We start from the raw sequence: 18,467 nt of genomic DNA, 5'->3' as shown, positions 1-18,467 counted from the left end.
ACAGGCCACTCCTCGGACCTATCGCCGCTCCATCTGCGTGGCTGTCTGTCTCGCCTTCCGCTGTCGGGAATTTTCCTGCGCGCCACGGTGCCGTCTTTTCTTCCATATTTGTTTGTTTTATCATTATTATTATGGAAAAAAGCCCATAAAATTGATGTCCGAAGAAGATAAAAATGAATCGCCGCGTCACACGCGCCAAGGCTCGGTGCTCGTCGAGTGCCGCGGTCCGGTCAACGTTTTCCCGGCTTAACTGACGGAAAAGGAGAGACTTTTGGGAGAAGCTGGCGGGCCCCGGCCGCTCCTCTTGCCGCCTCCATAGAAACCGCCCCGCAGACTGGCCCCACCGCACCAACTTCGCCGCGGCCTTATACGGCGCGTGTCGCAGGCGGCCGCTTTCCGTTTCGCCCTTTGTATAAAATCCCATATATATATATTTCTCCGACGTCGTGATGGAGAAGGCGGTATGGCGGGGGACCCACTTTTGCCATGCGTTTTTTATGCTACCTTCCGTCGCTTCGTACTCGGCGACGGCCGCCCTCGTGGGCTCGACGCGTGCGTGCGTGCGAGAGCTGCCGGCCGCCGGTTTGTTCCCATTTCAAGAATAGGGGCAAGAAGAGGGCGTTAGCGTAAATACAACGGCATTATGACGAAATGACAAGAACAGCCTCCACACGCCACGCAAAGCGCGAGCCGTAGCACGAAATCCGGTATTGGAGTAATTATCGTGTAGGCTCGGTGGGTTTTCCGTCAATTGGATTGGAAAGAAGCTGTCGGCCACTAACGACTCAACACGCGCGTCACCCACCACGGAGGGACGAGTCGACCCGGCGATTCCAGTGACCAGCTAACTCGCTGATCCAACTCAGTTGATAAGAGACTGTACAACAAAGCCGAGTCGGCTTTAAAGAAAAGCGAGCAATAAAAACCGGCGCGGCATAAAAGGAGGGAGAGTGGGAAAGCGATGGAGCGATGTGGGCCGTCCGATCTGACTCAGAAAAAAGGAGCGGGGAGATTAAGATCAAACGAGAAGGGCGGCTTCTCCTTCCCCGCCTCCGCCGCTGCCACGGACTTCCTCTCCTGTTCCTCCCTCGCCGCCGCCTCAACCACCTCGAGTCGGTACCCTGCGTACCCCGATCCGCCGCCCGCCGCCGCCGGCGTATGCCCCATGGACAGATCCGCGGCCGATCGCCAGCGCGTCACCGCTCCCCAGCTGACCTGCGCCGCCGAGGGCGGGACTCCGAGGTCGCCCGGGCAGCCGAAGTTGGTCTTCGCCTTGGGGCCGCGGAGGCTGCGCGCGGCCTCGTCGTAGGCCCGCGCCGCCTCCTCAGCCGTGTCGAAGGTGCCCAGCCACTTGCGGGTCTTCTTCCAAGGGTCCCGGATCTCCGCCGCGAACCGCCCCCACGGCCGCTTCCTCACGCCCCGGAAGTGCGCTTCCCTCCCTCCTCCTCCTCCCTGCGCCGCCGCCGCCATCGCCAGAAGACGAGCACAAAGAAGACTTTGAGGCGAAGCGAGGGAGGCCGGGCAGCGTATTTATAGCCGGGAAGTCGGTCTTGGTTCCGCCCGACAGGTATTCGATATAATTTCGATTTATTTCGCCATTTACTATCGAGCTTTGTTTCTATGGTCGCCATCAATATGCGCGCATTGAATGGACGGCGGTGATTCCCCCGCGGCGCCACTGTTTGATCCGGTGCCCCCACCAATCCACGGGAATCACGGAGAGAAAAGGAACGGGGCAGAGCCGTCCAAGGCCCAACGGACGGCTGGCGACGTGGGGTGCCACACGTGTTCGGATAACCTCGATGCGGTGTGCGGCTTGACGGAAACACCCCCCTCGCCCCCGTCCTGCCTACGTGACGGCCACGAGCGGCGAAGAAACCACCCGCGGAAAGATCGAGATGGCGGGTTTCGCCGTACGGCGGGTGGGGCCCCACGCGGGTGCGGGAGACGGGGCGAAAGGGAAATGTATTGAGAAAACGCTCGCCGGCCCCTCGGTACTGCGTTCAGACAGTTACCTGTCTCGTTATTGGAGGAATGCTCAGACGGGCTCCACCCCTGGTCCCGGTCTCCGTGGCGGGTACCTCATGGGGTAAGAAGTTAATAAGTTGACTTATATACATACGTGGGCGACGGGGCGAAAGGGAAATGAGGACGTAAACGGTTTCCTGCTCCATCGAAGTTTCGTGCGTGGGGCGTTACCTGACTCTTGATTGGAGGAATGTTGAGGCGGGCTCCATCGGGTCTCGGCCTGCATGGCTACAGGGCTGGTAAGTGAGATGGTAAGTAGTTAGTAAGTAGACTGGTAGGGGTGAGTGGGTGCTTCTTATTACGTGTGACGGAAGCGGGGTAGTGCGTGTTGGGAGAGTAATTAAGAATGCACTGTCTTTGTGGGCAGAAAGGGCGGATCCGACGGCGCCGGCGGATGAAACAAGTAATTAGAGACATGGAGATCAAGACACGTGTCTCGTGTGCCAATATCGTGGTCCCGCCGCTCTGCCTATGTCCTTTTCGGAATTTTAGGTCGTTGACCGTCATTTTTAGCTGCAAAACAACATGTGGGTTTTTTTTGGGTTGCGTCGTACCGAGATTGCGTCTCTTCTATGAATCCCGACATCGATGGGGGAGTTGTCCTAAAATTTTTCTTTCTTTCTTTTACTTGTGGGAAAATTAGAGCGTAATATCTTTCTCGAATTTTATGTCTTAAAAATTAATTTTAGAAAAAAATTTGCATGGAACTTTTGGTTTAGTTGGCATCAATTTTTCAACCAGGCAAGAAAAAGTCAACAAGGACGTCAGATAAGACCGCTCACGCCGGGTAGAAATGATGACCCTTATCTGTAGGTAATTGAGAAGACTGCGAGCCTGTTGCTGGTTTCACCAAAAGGTTGACCAGCGACTCTTTTTGTAAGTCGTTAATCTAGTGTATCATTCGACTAGAAAGAAGAGAAAGAGGACTCAGAGACGCAAAGAGCTACCTCAACTTTCTCCTGCATTACTACTTGGAGAAGATATGAACCGAACAGGAAAGTTGCTGCGGCAGCCAAATTAGCAAGCGAAGAAAACGTGATCTATCACCATGTTCCTGTTCATCTTGCATCAATGAGAGAATCATTCTTAGGTTTACCTACCTGCCAACTTGTGCAAGGAACAAAATAATATGAATAGCTAATTACGCAAGTAGGACATGAACCCAGCTATGAATATGGAAACAAATTGCAGAATCCCTGGGAAGGGACTCTCTGTAAATGTACACCCGTGTAGCGCAAACATAATGAAAGATCAAAATTGCGTGTGGAACATGCTTCAGTTTAACAAGAAGCTTCTTTAGAAGCATATTTTACAAAAAAGAACACACTACATTACAGAAGATCATTTTACAAGTATGCAAACATTATAATTTTAATCAGAACTAAATTAATTTACGGCTCAACATGTGATGCACAGTAAGTGTAGTAAGAAGAACCCATAAAAATATAGGGAGATATCACCAATTGTGCAGCTGAGAAGCAGTACTTTTCACCAATGGATGATATTCCGTGTGCAAGAACCTTTTCGCCTTCTCGGAACCAGGTTGTCCGAGCCACTCATCATACAATCTCTGCACAACTGGATTATCAAATGGGTCTGCAAGTTCTACCTGTGTCAGTGAACAAGGAATTATGTCATAAATGAAGCATAGCACCTCAACAACTTGCAGGCTTTTCAAGATATGTGAGATTATGTAGACACATTTAAACAGAATTCCAATTACTCTGCTTCTCAGTAGGTTGGCCAACAGCACAATTGATATTAAAAGACTTTCTTTCAAGAGTTCTGGGGAAATGAGTGAAAACTATCATCAAGCCACAGAAGTTGAAGTCAGTGGAGGACCTAAAGAAATACATGCTTAGTACCGATTGCATGTGATGTCACAAATGTCTTCTGACTAACGAGCTAAAACTACATAGCTTTGGCCTTTACACCAATGTCATCAAGGTTTTTAAAGACCAGACATCGGACCAAGACACATTAAGACAAGGATCAGGTGTCAGTCCAGAGTATACATGTAAAGTTGAGAGAGGCACAATAACATTCTAAAACACAGTTTGATCTTACCTGAATTCATATATGATACAATGTACTGATCAAATTTTAATTCTATGAGCATAATCCTGCAGAATTCCTCGAGCTGAATGAATTTAAGACCATATTAGACATAAACTTTAGACCATATTTTGTCAGAGTCTAAGAGTCATATTTAGACGTAAACTCCTGGGAATAAATCCTTAGTAAAAGATTGAATCAAGATGGACAAGATATATGACATGATAAGATGATAAATAATGTCATTTAAATGCATTATACTTTGATCCTCACGAAACCAATTGCATATTTTCTGTGACATACAATGTTGTCCTTTAGCAACATTGTATATCACTGAGGTGGTGCAAGGATGCTGATTAATGGTTCCAGAGAAACACTCCTTTTCATCGTGCTTAGTTTGTATCACTTGGCACAGGACTGTACCGAATAACATGTACTATGCTGGCATGTCAATGTTATGAGGAAATATTGATATAATTGGGACTGCATAAAACATATAAACAAAATTTTCTAAGATGAGGAAACAAGATGCAAAAATGTCCTAATAACACGTGCAAATCATTCTAGCCTTGTCATATCATGATAAAAAGTGTACATCGTTCAAAATCATAAAAGATATTCACGAGAGAACTCACATCTTGCATATACAAAATTTCTAATTGCTGGATAAGATCTTTGGTAGACTGACCAGTCCTTGGTTTTATTTGACCTCCCCCATTCAAACAGCCTGATAATGAGAAATTACACATGGTTAAGCCTGTCAATCAATTTTTCACTTGAGCAAAAATCTCCAGCTAACACCAAATGGAGCATACCTGAAGGACATGCCATAACCTCAATAAAATGATAGTCACACTTTCCCATTTTAATTTTCCTTACAATGTTCTGCAGATTTCGAAATCCATAACAAAGTGCAAATTTCAAGACTGTTTTGCCATCCACCTGAAGAATAACATATAATAGAATATTACAAATGCAAGCTTTCATAAAATTAAAACAAGTTAGAAGGAGAGAGAGCTTAAAACATACCTCTAATGTCACTTCTCGAAAATCTGAATTGCGGATATGTATGAACTCAATTGGTCTTTGAATTTCTCTTCCAAATAGTTTTTTAGCAGCATGGCAAAATACTGTCTCTGCATATCCTCCAGAACCACCAGAGACCCCAAAAAGATGCCCTTTTTTATCAACATTGGTTAACCTGATGCACATAATGGTACACTAATAGCATCTACCAAGCTGATATGAAAATAATAACCATTCATACATTTAATATTGAGACTAAAACATGTCACTAGTGAAAAATATGCCCAATCAGGTTAGCTCAGTCTTCAAAAGCCACATAAAGGTATTAGATGCACACACATCCATGAGTATTTTACACATTCAAGAACAATAATGAGCATCAAGAGCAATGAGAAAGGATAGGATTCTTACATGCTATCTAGAGGAGCTTCTTTCAAAGCCTTGAAATCAATAGATTTTGACTGCAGTTGTATGTAAAAGGTTATAAGAACCTCAATGACTGATTAGATGAAAAAAAATAGATAATTAATATGTGATGATACAGAGGAGTATTCCAACCTGTATCAAGTCTAAAACTTCTCCGGTTGTCAAAACTGAATCCACCTCTGGTATCCTCATGACTGAGTTGGGTCGACCATTTTCTCCCTCATCTATTGGAAAGGAAAAATCATCCCTGGCAGCTTCAAGTTTTTTATCATAACAAGGCATCACTGTGACATGGTAGACATTATCCAGCCTACAGGACATTCATAAATAGTTGAATGATATCTTAGTATGTGTAGCCAAGAAAGATTTCATTAACATAAAGTCAGATAACATTTTAACATGAACAAGCTTCCATGAAACATTCTCATGGAGTCGATGTAGTTGGATAAGGTGCAAAGTAAAATAGGTTCTTATAAGATATAGCAATTTTTTACCAGATAAAAAAGATGATTGCACTTTGTTGAAAGGGCATGAGGATAATTGAATAAAGTGAAAAAGCAAGTCTTTATAACTTATAAGTTCAAATATGCTGTGTATCAATCAGAAATTATACTCTTCTAAGCGACTGATTGCCAATCAAGAAATGCATGCCCAACTTCCTCTAACACATAAAACACCAAGCTCAAATAAAATAATTGGTGGATTATTCCATAGTTGAACTTAAATCATGCAGCAAATAAGGTGGATCTATTTCCCTCCAATTAACAAACTCTAGATATTTCACAAAAAGAAAAAGTTCCATTTACAACAACTTGAAGTTTCATGTATAAGCATGTTGATTGTCATATGAGCACATAAAAGAAAAGCTTACTTAAGGCCAAATTTTTGCACAATGTGATGCTTGATAGCAGCTCCAATAGTTTGTTGTGGGCTCTTCACATGTGAAATATATGGCAAGATGTATGATCCAAGTGTCTTTTCAGCATAGCAGATCCAACCTGTATTAAAAAATTATTTAACATATATGCAACAAACATTAAGAATAGCAACCTCAACAGTAATATAATGTAATAGCAGAGAGCATAACTGGCTTTATCCTGCTATGACGCTGTAGTCTTACACAACTATTCACAAAATAAAGAAAAAAAACAGATGTTATAGTTATATTCTAGAATAAATGCAAAATTTTCACAATATTAATTCTCTGTAAAATAGCAATCCTGTTCTAACATAGATACAAAAAAATTAGATTGTAAAAGAAATTTCACAATATTTAAATTTGTATTTCCCAAATTTTGGTTTAAAAGATAGCATAACATTTGGAGCTATAGAATTAAGGTCTTGCACAAATTATGAATAAAAATCAAGTCACAACACATTGTATCCAAGAATACAACATACAACGAAATAAAGAAGTTTGACTAACATGATATGAGTGTTCAGTTCATAATTGTTCATGACAAGTATCTTTATGTAGAATTTACCTGGACAGGCAGATGAAAGCATGGGGAAACTTTGTCCATGCTGTTGGTACCGCGATATAAACTCATTACATGACTCGATGAGAGACAAATCTCGACTGCAACTAGTATCGTAAACAGCTTTTGCTCCCAAAGATTTGAACAAAGTGGTTACTTTCCTGAGAACCTGAAATCACATAAAGAATTACATATGCCTGTATATCACAAATGAAAGAGACATGCCACTGCCACATAGAAGAAAAGGGAAATATGACCTGATTTTTAAGAGAAGATGATGTAATATCCTTGAGTAAATGTTCACTAGAATAAATCACATGCAGTACAGCTGCTGGTTAATAAAGAAGACAGGTACAAACACAATGCAGGATCTATTTGACCAGGTAAGCAGTTTTCTTCTTTAAAAAAAACATAATAATGATGGAGGACAAAGTCCACATCAAGGAGATGCTAGACAAAAGCCTCAAGTTCCTCACCAGTAATAAGAAAATTTGTGCCTACATATATTATAAACTTATCAAGATTGATAAAGAAAACAAAAGAAAGGAAAAAAGACTCGCTATCTATATCCTTCATTTCTCAGTATAATTTCACAAAATAAAGCATTCAATGTAAGGCAGGCTGTTGTCCCTGGTAGTGCCCCCTTCTTCTTCATGTTCAGGGATCAAATAAAAAAGAAGAAACTAAAGCCCATGAAGAATTTGGAGCATTTACAATTTGCATCCACTTTTTTGATATTAATACTTTAGTCTTCTTCAAATAAGAAAAACATTTTCTTGTCAAAGGATTTAACACTTTCCAAAAAATAATAACAAGATTAAATAAAATGTAAGCATGATCTTGCAGCACCAAAACAGACATACAAAACAGAAATGCTACAAAAATCAGGGATGTAGAAGCCCTAACTCCAGAACGACAACAAGATAAAGTTTGCTCTCATTTCCTCTTCAGTTTAAGCCCAAACAAAATATGGCACATTAGAAATGCAACATAGATCAAGTCTTTAAGCTCGCGAGCTAATTATAGATTACCTCCTATAGTTAGCTATCTTTAGCATCGCGGTATCTACACTTTAAAAAGCTATATTGGCATCCCTATAGTTTTAAAAGTAAAACATTTGACACCGTTTCTTCTCACGCTGTCAACTCTACTGACAAAAGATTACGCACGTGCTACCACGTGCAAAGATGGTAAAAAGAGGGATAAAAAAGGTAATTTTGCTATTCTCACCGTCCAAAGGATATTAATTTCACATGGGTAACTTATGTGAAAACTTCGCTATGCTCCCTCCGACTTCGTCCTCCTCTTTGACATCGCGATCACCAGACTACCAGACATGGCCTATGCAGCGCTGTGCGATGCCTTTGGGTAGCCACCGTGGGCCTACCACGAGCGCCCGAGGTGTCTATCTTCGACACCTGCTACAACCTTCTCGGGTACCAAAGTGTGCGTGTGCCGACGACGTCGTTCTACTTCGTCGACGACACGATATTGACGCTTCCCGCCCAAAACTTTTTGATTTCGGTGGACGACATGGTGATGTTCTGCTTCGCATTTGCACCATCCACGTCGGCCCTCTCCATCATGGGCAACATCCGACAAGAGGGGATTCAGATAACCTTTGATGCTGCCAATGGATTTGTCGGCTTCGGACCCAACACTTGCCAAGTACTTCTATAAGCTATAGATATGAAAAGTGGAGACTACGTAGTATATTATCTTGCATGAACGCAGGCCACAATATAATGTATATATTGAGTGGCTTCGAAGCAGTAAGTGGAGAAAGCAGAGCTAATTAGTTCTTGCAGACTCTGCAACTACAAGAGGAACTAAACCATCTCATGTTACTCTATATGGTTCTCTTGCTTGAATAAAAGCTACAAGTTTGCAGGAGGGCCCAAGCAGTGGATGTGATGATGCCATCTTGGTGTTGATGCCTTTAACTAAACATGGAGTAACTCGATCGGTTGTTACCTTTTTGTCATTGACGAGTCTAGTTCATGCTCCTCCTCTAGGTTGCCTCCATGGGCGAGAGGCCCACCAAGAGGGGCAAGGAGTGGTGGCACTGAACAAAGGGAGGAATCCCTGAAAGCAACGAGAGGGCCAAAAGCTTTGGACAAAGCCATGTTGTCCACTGGAATCAAAAAGTTCCGAGCAGGAAACGTCAGTATCGTGTCACCGACGAAGTAGAATGACATCATCAGCACACACACACGCTCTGGTACCCGAGAAGGTTGTAGCAGGTGTCGAAGATGGACACCCCAAGCACCCGTGGTGGTAGTCCCAAAGGCGTTGCGTAGCACCGTGTAGGCCACGTATGGTAGTCTGGTGACCATGGTGTCAAAGGGGAGGATGAAGCGGAGGATACCAAAGTTTTCACATAAGTTATCATTATGTGAAATTAGTATCTTTTGGACAATGAGGATAACAAAGTTATCTTTTTATCCCCCTTTTAGTGTCATTTCTGCACATGACAACACATACGGTATCTTCCGTCAGTAAAGTCAACGACATCAAGAAAAACAGGGTTAAATGTTTTACTTTCGTAACTATATGGATGCCAATATAACTTTTTTAAGTGTAGAGACCAAAATGCTAAAGATAGCTAACTACAAGAGGTAATTTGTAATTAGCTCTCAAATTGCTCTTCAATAAGAAGAACAAACCAGTAAATGTGTGTCTCCATTTGTCAACCTCTCTTACATGTAAAAAAGCAATAAAAGAAAAAATATATATATTTGACAAAGATTCTAGAGTGAGATTACAAAACCAATAAAAGTAGGTCAGCACTAAGAGAAAAACTGTAGGAGAACTCCATGCTGAAATGGTAGCTAATCTAACATCTCTAACACAAAGAAGTGAATGAGAGAACAAGACCATAGCTGTAGGCACAGTTAAAATTTGAGATTTCTAGTTCTCAAAAAATATATAATACAAATACAGGAAGTGCATTTCTCCACTAAGAGTCTTTTTAATTCTTTAATTATGCTCCAGACAGACTTGCAAAGAAAGAAACGCAGATATAAAAGGACAAGAAATGCAATGACATGCTTGCTGAAATGCAATAAAATTCAAGTCCTGTGGAGATGCAACAAATTAAACATCCATATTCTAAGTGAAGTACATAAGGGACTTTGTTAATATTACTTTTCTAAATGGAAAGAGCACATTAATTATATCAATATGCTTTATTTTTTTAATGTGCAGGATCGGGCAGATTAAAGAGGTAAAAAGTGATTGTGAGCAACTTGGGCTAAGGATTAGCCTAAAAATCTCAAGAATGCAGTTTACTGACACTAATTCTTGTACTTAGATTGGCCCCTTCTTGGCATATCTGAAGCATAAATTTAGATGTTAAGAGTAAAGAAAAAAGATACTCAAAGCATGGTTTCAAATATCAGTTGGTATCAATTTTTTTTATTTTTTAACAATACCAACTAGTATAGTTTGGTATATAGTCCAGTATATTACCACCATACTTGTCCAACAAAACATAGAAACCAGTATTAGATCAGTATTTAGAACCCTGACTCAAAGTATCACTCACTACTCTATAGATGCCTGGAGAATAAATGAAGAATAAATGCATTGAATAATATCAGCACCTGGGATGGAGAGAGATCAAAATAAGCTGCTAATGATGCTCTTGATTGGGGGGAGATGGAAACAACAACAGTATCCCCATAATTGATGTGAGCTAAAAATTCATCCAGACTTTGCTTCTCAAGCATAATGGTCTCGGCAGAAGTTATGCAACCACTGAAAAATAATATGAATTATGAAGTAAGAAAAAACAATAAACCACTGCTATTCTACATGATGAACTTATGATTACTTACAAGAATTTGGAATTGTTAATTCAAACTGTAATAAACATAATTCAAGAACAAAACCTTAAGAAGAAAATTCTCAGAATACTGAGAATTAAAATTATAAGTACCATTCTTATTCATCATAAATCGGACTTATACTAAGCTTCTTGGTCTACATGGCATCTATTGGAAGCAATGATAATCCTATATTCCTACTATTCCACAATAAGTTCACAAGCATGATGAGAAAATTGAATCCCAAATATTTAGTTTTCTTTAAGCAGCAGAAACTATATCCAAAACATTTTATCCATGAAATGAGAAATTATATAAATTGTTCTTATTTAACAAATATCCTTCAGCATAGTGTATTCTTGAAATGCTTTCTTGCCACAATCCATCAGGTATGTCTAGTTGTTTATGTACTCATTTGAACCCTTATTAGATGATCACCTTACGATATGGCATTGACAAGATGAAGTACATGGTTTAAACTGCATGATCTTCAATGATTATGTCTATGGTTGTAAGAAACTGCATGACCCTCAACGTATTCCGTGCTTGTGATCAACATACTTGAACATAATCGATGAGGTGGAGCTCCAGCTGATGACCATGGTTTTCCCATCAGCTGTTTTAGCTTTTTCCAGTGTTATTAGTCCACCTTAAGGAACTAGACTATACAACATGACTCATGGTGGGTATCTAGTGTTTGTCCTCTTCATATTTTTAGTTTCTCTTATATTTATATTTTTTTTATTGAAGCACTTGAAAAGAAAAATCAACCAGAACCTTGTTTCTGACTGATTAACTGAACAAAACAAAATGAGACGGATCATATAATGACTAAAAAGAGAAGTATTTGTGTGTCATGTTGCTTTCTTTTGTTCCTGCAACACATCAGGCGATAATGATATCATATTTAAAATGATTGCAATACTAGTACCTGCATGCCAGACAGTCCTTTAGAGAAATTTTAACAGCTTCTGTCTGCAATGGTTGGCTAGGTGATCTGACCTTTTCCTGGTTCTGCAAACAAGAAGGCAAACAAAAACTAAATAAAAAATAAAATAAAAGGATATAGATGAAGAACTAGTAAGCATCGGCATTGTATTGTATGAAGTGTTAGTCGTCCATGTTGACACGAAATTTTCTAGAACTTTGCTTTGTTTTCAAAATGATTTCAATATCGAAAGATAAAACACTTAGGAAAACTTTGTAGTAGAACATTTTTCTGATTCTAACTTGATGATGGGGTCTCATAGAAGGCCAAGGTAAGAAAAGATTAACTACCGACAAAGATATTGATTGCATTTTTTGTATCACATTCACAAATACTAGCACAGTGGAAAAGCAACATTTATCCACCATTAAGCTTGTTGTACGGTAAGGAAAAAAAAACATGCATATATATGCATATAGTTTTAGCTTATCTGACAATCAATCTTATGGATTATTAAGGTAGATAGATTGTTTTTAATGGAACAAAATAAAATTTGTAATAGATATGACACTCCTATCAAATTCTCCAATTTGAGGAGGACAAAAGATTCCCAAGGAAGAACAAAAGAGGGCTCAAATTAATTAATATTTTTTAATCTTTTGCAGAAAATAAGAAATTCAATCTGAAAACAGGGCAAGGAACCTTCTATCAAGTTACATACACACGCACAACACACACACACACACATATGGTTACTATTGCCCAAGAATCCTATATAAATTCTATTATTGATCTTACAATAAGAAGTCCAAATAACTCATAAATAGCTTTAAATCTGTCAACCCTGGCCAAACACCGTAGAGGGTTTCCCAGACACATCCACATGGTGTGCGCAAACCATGGATCTGGGGTCCCAAAAGGGGATGTCGGTTCTTGTTTTGAGCTGGCTTAGACGCCAAACAGTCTACTCCCTTCTCTTTCTCCTCAAGGCCATTATTACAATACAGTAGTATGAACCCCAATTGTTTTGAGGTGGGTCTATCTACAAATTCGTCCCATCCCCGTCCGATAAAATGTCCCAATTCGGACCCTAATTTTATCGATTTTACCATTCAACCAGAAGTAAAAACATCGCAAAATTCTTTTATTTCCACCAATCCAGCGGGCGTGCTCTTTAAAACAAATCCCTTCTAAGAAGAGTTTCCTGACTCTCGAAAGCAAAGGATATCGATCACAAGCGAAAAACCACAACCCACCTTCCACATAGATAGATACATAGCATCAAGAAAGAAAGGAGAAATCAAAGATAAAGAACAGGAATAATAATTCATTTGTAACCAATTCGATGAATCTCCCGACCCCCAAGAAGGAAGGAGGGGATACCTCGGCTTTGTCGTGCTTGGACTTGATGGCCTTGAGCGAGACGATGCAGTCCTGCGACGGCGCGATGAAATCGTTGAGATCCGCGAGGCGCAGCGCCGGCGAGAACTTCTCCGACATCTCGGCCGCAGGAATCCGCGATCAATCGACGGATCGACGACGAAAGGAAAGAGGACGCAAAGGAATTCGATCCCGAATTGGGAACTGGCGGGACCCCAGGAGATCGGCAACAAACAGAGTATATAATTCGAAGTCGCTCTAAGGCGGTCGTATAAATATATAGGAGATTGGACGGTCGGATTTCACTGATAAAACAGACCCTGGCCCTTGAGAGAGACCAGCAATGCGATAGGGGTTACCGCCACCGCGTGGCGATCACACTCCATTAGGTCACCGTTGCCTCCAACTCCTGTCGCGAATGCAGACACGAAGATCTCCCACGCCTGCCCGGCGCCGAAGACACCACTAACGTAACGATAAGGATACGTCACACAACAGACAAATTTAGGTGCTCTATTTTTTTTATTAAATAAATATTTATTTTATTAAATAGAATATATGTTCTCATATGAACCCAAACATTAGATTTATTACTTATATAATTACTAATCAATCGAATGTCTCGACACTGACATTAAATATAATAATATAATTTGAAAAAATACTTTTCTTATCAGTTGCAATTAGGAACCCTAAGACATGCCAATTCTCTTTTATCTCTCTGTGTTTCATTTCTCATGAAGAACATTTTAAAAGAATTATGCAGCGGATATTAATATTTGCTATAATTTTAATCACAACTAGAAAGGCAGCACAGAGTTGTCACAAGTAAAAAAGGCAAGATGACAAGTTAATCCACAAATCATACATAGAAGATAAGGTTCTGCATGGTGTAGAAACATAGAACAAAAGGTATAAGCACACATGGGTACAGGTAAAGAGTTGCTTCAGCTGTTCTTGTGTCCATAGACTACGAGCAGGCAAATGTTAATGTTACACAACTATGCACCCATGCATAACCTACTCGATCTGGCATCACTGGCTGTGTCAATGGTTACAGGATGAAGGCAGTATCAGAGTCTTCAAATATCACTTGGCAAGATTCATGATCATCATCTTGCAGGTGAATGCATGACTGCATGGTTTTAGGCTTTTTGTGAATGATCTAAAGCATTAGCTTCCAATAGCTTCTGAACCTTTCAAACTAATGTAAACCGAATTGTTCCTCATCTCTTCGTTGAGGTGCATAGGTATTGCATTTGATCAGGAATTCCATCTGGCAGCCGAAGCCTAAACTTTCGAGTTTTATCGATAAGGAACACTAGGAAGATCAAGGTTGACAACAAAAGCATTTTGCTTGCCACCATCCATCTCATCTGCAAGTCCGCCAATGGCTTCACGGAAGGCCTTTTGTGATGATCCTACTCCAAGATTAAGCAATTGCATTTAAATGAAACCTTGATGTGCAAATTTTGAGGCTGAACTGAATCAAGAAATAACAGCAATTATACAATTTATGGAACTCACTTGGAGGACCTGGGTGACCAGGGTAAATTGGTGGATTAATTTCATCCGCTGGATCTGAACAGGGCCATGATCCCCAAATTCCGTAATCCCTTACAACCTACAAAAGTTAATAAAACATATATCAGATACCACGCAAGAAACACTTTCTACTTTGAATGTAAAAACCAGAGTAGCGATGCTTACAACAGTTTTCATCATCGAGAACTGATGCAACATTGGAAATGATACATGCATATGCACTGTTGTGATGCAAGTTACATGGGTAAGCCAGTCCCTGAATAGACTTGATTTGCAAGTCTATGCTGGACAGAGATGACCTTGCTAACTTCAAGGTAACTAGTTTTTCTAAGTTCATATGAAATCAAGTCAAAGTTGAAAAAGCATAAAGAGACAGATTTCACTTGTTCAATAAAATCAAGCAGGACCGCATCAACGATAGATCAGTTGAATCAAAAGATTCAAAACCATGGGTTCCTCATGCTTTGACACTTATATTACTAATAAACAAAATAGCATGCTACAGAAATCTATGCAAAGCTTCATCAATTAGGAAGAAAGATTAAGCAAATTTGAGGCATCTGTGCAAAGTTTCAACTTGTAAGACAATAAGATCAAGGAGGGACTTGCTAAACTTGGTATATTCTTTAACCGAAGTTTATAAATATTGGTCTATACTGATTTCGGCAATCAAATGAACCGCTAAGATTCTGAGATACTGGGAGAGCACTATTCGATATGTACTACCTGATTTCACTGAAAAAGATATATATCAAGTGGTACTGAGCTTATGGTTTCAAAATGGTGCTTGGCTGGATCTAAAAATTTGGCTAGTAAGTACCAGTCTGGTCAGTTCTGTGTACCGTTCTTTAACATTATTTTAAGTCTTATGAACTAAAGACACCACTAAATCCACTAGTTCTCACTGAAAACAGTTGCTAAGAATCCTAAATTCAGTTCCTAGAAACAACTGGTCTAACAGTTAGTTCTCTAACGCTTAGTAGAGTGCCAATGTTCTACTCATGAATGATGAAAAAATAGGTTTAAGAAGTAGACTACATTATTGCTAACAGTCTAAAACTTCGAAAGTGGCAGGCCTCATATAAACTATAAGATGAGAACAGAAATAACACAGATAGAAACGAGCAGTATGATTCAGTGCACGAGTGTTGGTATCTGCTAATGGAACAAAGCCATTCACAAACAACTTGAGCTGACCTTGATGTCAACCAAATAAATCTGAACTATGAAACACAGCTTGAAATTAATCGCAAGCCAAGCAAGACATGTCCCGACTCAACCATGATAGGTGCGCATATGCTCAATCACAGTTAAGTTGATGTATCTCTCATGTATGAATATGATCACTTTATACTGTTAAGTTTCATTTTCATTTTGATGGTCACTAACCCGTAAAAAAATGCAAAAGAGAAGGTTTCAACAAACATATATACATATCAAAGACATATTATGCTTATAAGAGGCATACAACTAAGCTAGTTAACATTAAAAAATTTACAAAAAAAAAAGAACAAGATCTGTACGAAAAGAAAAAAAATGCAAATGAACTAAAAGAAAATAAGGTCACCTTTTGTAGGTAAATAGTCCCCACCGTTAATGTTGAGCAGATGCAACATGTTGAGAACATTTATCTGATCTGAAGCATTCTGTCAAGTATATAACAGACATCGTATATTTTTGCACTTTTACAAGAACCAGCCCTACAAAATGCCTTGATCAACCTCTGAAATATACACACATCTACAATCGTTCCCTGTCTAGATATCCATTCTAATAGATTTAGAATTTCCTTCAGTTTTCCACCACTGACCAGCTCATACATCAAATGTGCTACTAGATCTGGTGAGTATCCATCCCTAAGGGATCGATAGAAACAACCAATAGCCTCCAAATATCTTTTTTCTCTACAGAGACAACTAATCATTACACAATAGGTTATCCAACTTGGAGCGATGTTCTCCTCTGTCATTTTGTGATATAAAAGATGAACATCATGTATCCTGCCTGACAAATAGCAATAATGAATAAGAGTAGTATAACTCATTACATTAGCAACAAAGCCTTTGCTATCAAAGATGGACTCTGCTAAACGAAGCTTCCCTGCTTTAGAAAGGCTGTGAATCACAATGCTACATGTCCAACTGTTAGCAGAAATGCCCTTCTTATGCATATCAGCAAACAGCTTGAGAACAGCAGGCCATCTCCCAACGTCAGAAAGTCTACTCATCACAGTGTTGTAGTTAACAACACTAGGATTCCACTCCAATTTGGCACTCTGCTCCAACAGGCATTTAGCCTCCCAAGCCTTCGAACTGCGACAGAGGCCATCAAGAAGGATATTCAAAGTCACAGCATTGGGACACAATCCTTTCTCACGCATTACTTCTAATTGCTCAAATGACTTGTCAGTTCTCCCCAGTTTACAGAGGCCATCCATAAATATACTGTATGTGATCGTATCAGGCTCCCAACCCTTGAAAGAACTCTCTTTTATGAGCTTCTCGACCTCTTTGAAGGCCCCAGTCTTGCAAAGGGCTTCTATCAAAACGTTGTAGGCGACAGCGTTGGGAGGGCATCCGACAACCTCCATGGTGTTCAGTAATCGCTTCGCTTCTTCTACCCTGCCGCGGCTGCAGTACGCATGAACTATCGGAGTGTAAGTATAGACGTTTGGCCGGCATTCTTCCTCCAGCATCTGGTCCAGGACGCCCAACGCCTCCTCGACCCTCCCGGCCCAGCACAACCCGGCGATGAGCGTGGAGTACGTGACCACGTCGGGCGCGCAGCCGCACGTCACCATCCACCGGACGACCTCGTAGGCGGCGTCAAACTGCATCAAGCAGCAAGCGTACAGCTTGACCAGCACCGTGAAAGCGGCGGTGTCCGGGGCGACGTCGGACGACACCATCTCCTCGAAGACCTCCAGGGCCTCGGAGGCGCGTCCCGAGCTAGCCAGGCTGTCGACGACGGCGGTGTAGCATACGACGTCGGGGCGGCAAGGGGAATCCTTCATCTCGCGGAGGAGGCGGAGGGCCTCGTCGGCGTCGCTTGTCCGACCGTAGGCCTCGATCATGGCGGCGTATTCGAAGGGGTGGGGCCAGCGAGACCCAGCGCCGATTTCCAGAGCATGAGCAGCAGGAGAAGGAGGGGAAGAACAAGAAGCATTCCCGGGAAAGCGCTTGACGAGCTCAACGAAGCTTCGGAAAAGATCATTTCTTGAGGATTCTTGCGACGACATCATGCGGATGTGGGCGGGGAGACGGCGAAGGAGTGATTGAGCGAGCGGGGAGAAGGGAAGAAGAGGAAGAGGGAGCGAGGGCATGCAAGAGAGGGGTGATGGTGCTGGGCCTCGAGGGGAAGCTGGAGGGCAATCCATGGAGCGGGTTTGAGGAACGGGAAGGGCAAGGAAGGCGGCGGCGGTGGCGGCTGCTGCACCACGGATTTGGAGAAGAGGCAGACGAGGGCTCTTCACCCGTCCCAAACGCGAGCCATATCCGAGTCGGACGCGGCTCAGCCTCCGAGTTTATGCTATCATTAACTCGGTCCTCATTAAATATTCATTATTTTTTTATTTCTCAAAGAGTTTTGACCCTTCAAATTTTTCGAAATAACATTTTAAAATCACATTCTTTGATATATTCATTAATTACTTTATAAACATTATACTTTTCAAAAAAATTATTTTCATGTGAGATAATAAAAATTAAAGATTCGAGACCTCATCCAAAAAAATTTTATTTAAAATATTAATTTAATGATAATATATTAGATGCA

At 41.1% G+C, this 18,467-nt stretch overlaps 3 protein-coding genes across 4 annotated transcripts; all 3 read right to left on the bottom strand.

The window, feature by feature from the left end:
* Window positions 1-831: 831 nt before the first annotated feature.
* LOC103979922 (ethylene-responsive transcription factor 9) lies at window positions 832-1,580 on the bottom strand. The gene has a single exon (XM_009396180.3). The coding sequence runs from the start codon at window positions 1,468-1,470 to the stop codon at window positions 991-993; it is 480 nt and encodes a 159-aa protein (XP_009394455.2). The 5' UTR covers window positions 1,471-1,580; the 3' UTR covers window positions 832-990.
* A 1,678-nt stretch (window positions 1,581-3,258) lies between these two features.
* On the bottom strand, window positions 3,259-13,401 carry LOC103979924 (protein NAR1). Of its 2 annotated transcripts, XM_009396183.3 has the most exons (11): window positions 13,152-13,400; window positions 11,772-11,854; window positions 10,619-10,772; window positions 7,020-7,182; window positions 6,407-6,533; window positions 5,668-5,845; window positions 5,521-5,570; window positions 5,113-5,284; window positions 4,899-5,025; window positions 4,719-4,810; window positions 3,259-3,637 (listed from the first exon to the last, which is right to left on the bottom strand). In XM_009396183.3, exons 1-11 carry the CDS (start codon window positions 13,266-13,268, stop codon window positions 3,485-3,487), a joined length of 1,416 nt encoding a protein of 471 aa, XP_009394458.2. In that variant the 5' UTR covers window positions 13,269-13,400; the 3' UTR covers window positions 3,259-3,484. The 2 variants fall into 2 exon arrangements, with proteins under 2 accessions (XP_009394458.2, XP_009394457.2); XM_009396182.3 differs by having other exon boundaries at window positions 4,899-5,284; window positions 13,152-13,401.
* Window positions 13,402-14,038: 637 nt separating this feature from the next.
* Window positions 14,039-18,199, bottom strand: LOC135608436 (pentatricopeptide repeat-containing protein At5g65560-like). Its single transcript, XM_065101319.1, has 3 exons — window positions 16,261-18,199; window positions 14,676-14,772; window positions 14,039-14,569 (listed from the first exon to the last, which is right to left on the bottom strand). The coding sequence occupies exon 1, from the start codon at window positions 18,067-18,069 to the stop codon at window positions 16,321-16,323; it is 1,749 nt and encodes a 582-aa protein (XP_064957391.1). The 5' UTR covers window positions 18,070-18,199; the 3' UTR covers window positions 14,039-14,569; window positions 14,676-14,772; window positions 16,261-16,320.
* Between the last annotated feature and the right edge of the window lie 268 nt (window positions 18,200-18,467).

This window comes from Musa acuminata, chromosome BXJ2-3 (assembly GCF_036884655.1).
Source record: "Musa acuminata AAA Group cultivar baxijiao chromosome BXJ2-3, Cavendish_Baxijiao_AAA, whole genome shotgun sequence".
In the NCBI taxonomy this organism is placed as follows: Eukaryota; Viridiplantae; Streptophyta; class Magnoliopsida; order Zingiberales; family Musaceae; genus Musa; species Musa acuminata.
This window is presented reverse-complemented; position numbering and strand designations above follow the sequence as displayed.